At 59.5% G+C, this 1,228-nt stretch overlaps 1 protein-coding gene across 1 annotated transcript in view; it reads right to left on the bottom strand.

The window, feature by feature from the left end:
- The window catches only part of RELT (RELT TNF receptor), a 7,329-nt gene extending 6,360 nt beyond the window's left edge, over positions 1–969 (bottom strand). Inside the window, exon 1 of the mRNA XM_014310419.2 lies at positions 886–969. Coding sequence (XP_014165894.1) covers positions 886–969 — 84 coding nt within the window. The remainder of the gene's footprint in view (positions 1–885) is intronic.
- Between the last annotated feature and the right edge of the window lie 259 nt (positions 970–1,228).

Genomic DNA, 1,228 nt, shown 5'->3' with positions numbered 1-1,228 from the left:
GATTTGGGATGGGCTTTGTGCCCCCCGCGGGGAAAACGGGAACGACCAGGGCGGGGTGGGTGCTGCCTGCCCAGCAGGAACTTAAATTAACAAGAAAAAGGGCTGGTTTTTCTTTCTTCCTCATGTGGGCTCGCATGGGGCACCCCTGAGTGCTGCGCCCCGCTTTCCTACCTGTCCTACAGCGCACCTTGTCCTGTTCCCTCGGGGACACAGTGGGGACACCCGGTTGCCATCAGGCCCCCTTCTGTTCCCCTCGGTTTTCCCCAGGATGACCTGGTGTCCCCTGTTGGGCCGTTTGTCCACCCAGGGAATGCCACGGCACAAGGGAGGAATATCCTGGTATCCCCCTCAGGGTTTTCCAGGACAGAATAACTGCACCCCGATGGTGGAAACAGTTTCTTCCTCCCACCGGCGTCTTCATCACCAGTGGCAGCGGTGAGTGGTGGGAGCCGTGCCCTCCTCACCCTGTCCCTGCCGCCCCATGCCGAGGTGAAGGACGAGACCACGCTGGGATCGTTCTGCCACGGGCGTCCTTTAATAACAAAGAGCCCCCAAGTGACCGAAATCCCCCCCCGCCACCCCTTTCCCAAAATATCCTCATCGTCCCAAAAATAGCACACGCCCACTCACCCCGCTGACGGACAGACGGACGGCTCCATGTGGGATGGCAGCATTCCTGTCACTCACCCAGCTGTGTGGGATTGGGGACACCCTGATTCATCCCTGCCACCACGCTTGTCACGTCTCCCATGGGGACAACAGGGTGTCCCAGTCTGGGAGCACTGATCTCGCCTGGATCCTGGGGTGAAAGCAGGAAAATCCGGGAGGAAAAGGGCACAGCGGGGAGGGCTGGTCCAGCACAGTCTCGTTTTGAGGGTGCCCCACATTGTAAGGGTGGGGGGACAGCCCTGGCGGCTGAAGATGATTGTTCTCATCCAGAGACGCTTCACACGGCAGCGGCGCCTTCATCCCGCTTCCCAGGCTGCAAAATCCCGCTGGGAATCACAGAGAAGGAGGGGGGACACCCAAATTTCCTTCCCTCCTCCCCTCCATCAGCTCCCCCCTCCAGCAGTGCGCTCCAGCCGGGTCGGGCTCTCCCTCGGGACGATGCTCCGGGAAGTTTTAACCCCTCAGCTCCCGAATGGAAGGACTGCAACGCGGCGATGACGCCCCTGAGCCCTCCCCAAACCCCCAAATAAATAAGGATGTTTATATATATATAATATAT

This window comes from Geospiza fortis, unplaced genomic scaffold, assembly GCF_000277835.1.
Source record: "Geospiza fortis unplaced genomic scaffold, GeoFor_1.0 scaffold659, whole genome shotgun sequence".
NCBI classification, from domain to species: Eukaryota; Metazoa; Chordata; class Aves; order Passeriformes; family Thraupidae; genus Geospiza; species Geospiza fortis.
This window is presented reverse-complemented; position numbering and strand designations above follow the sequence as displayed.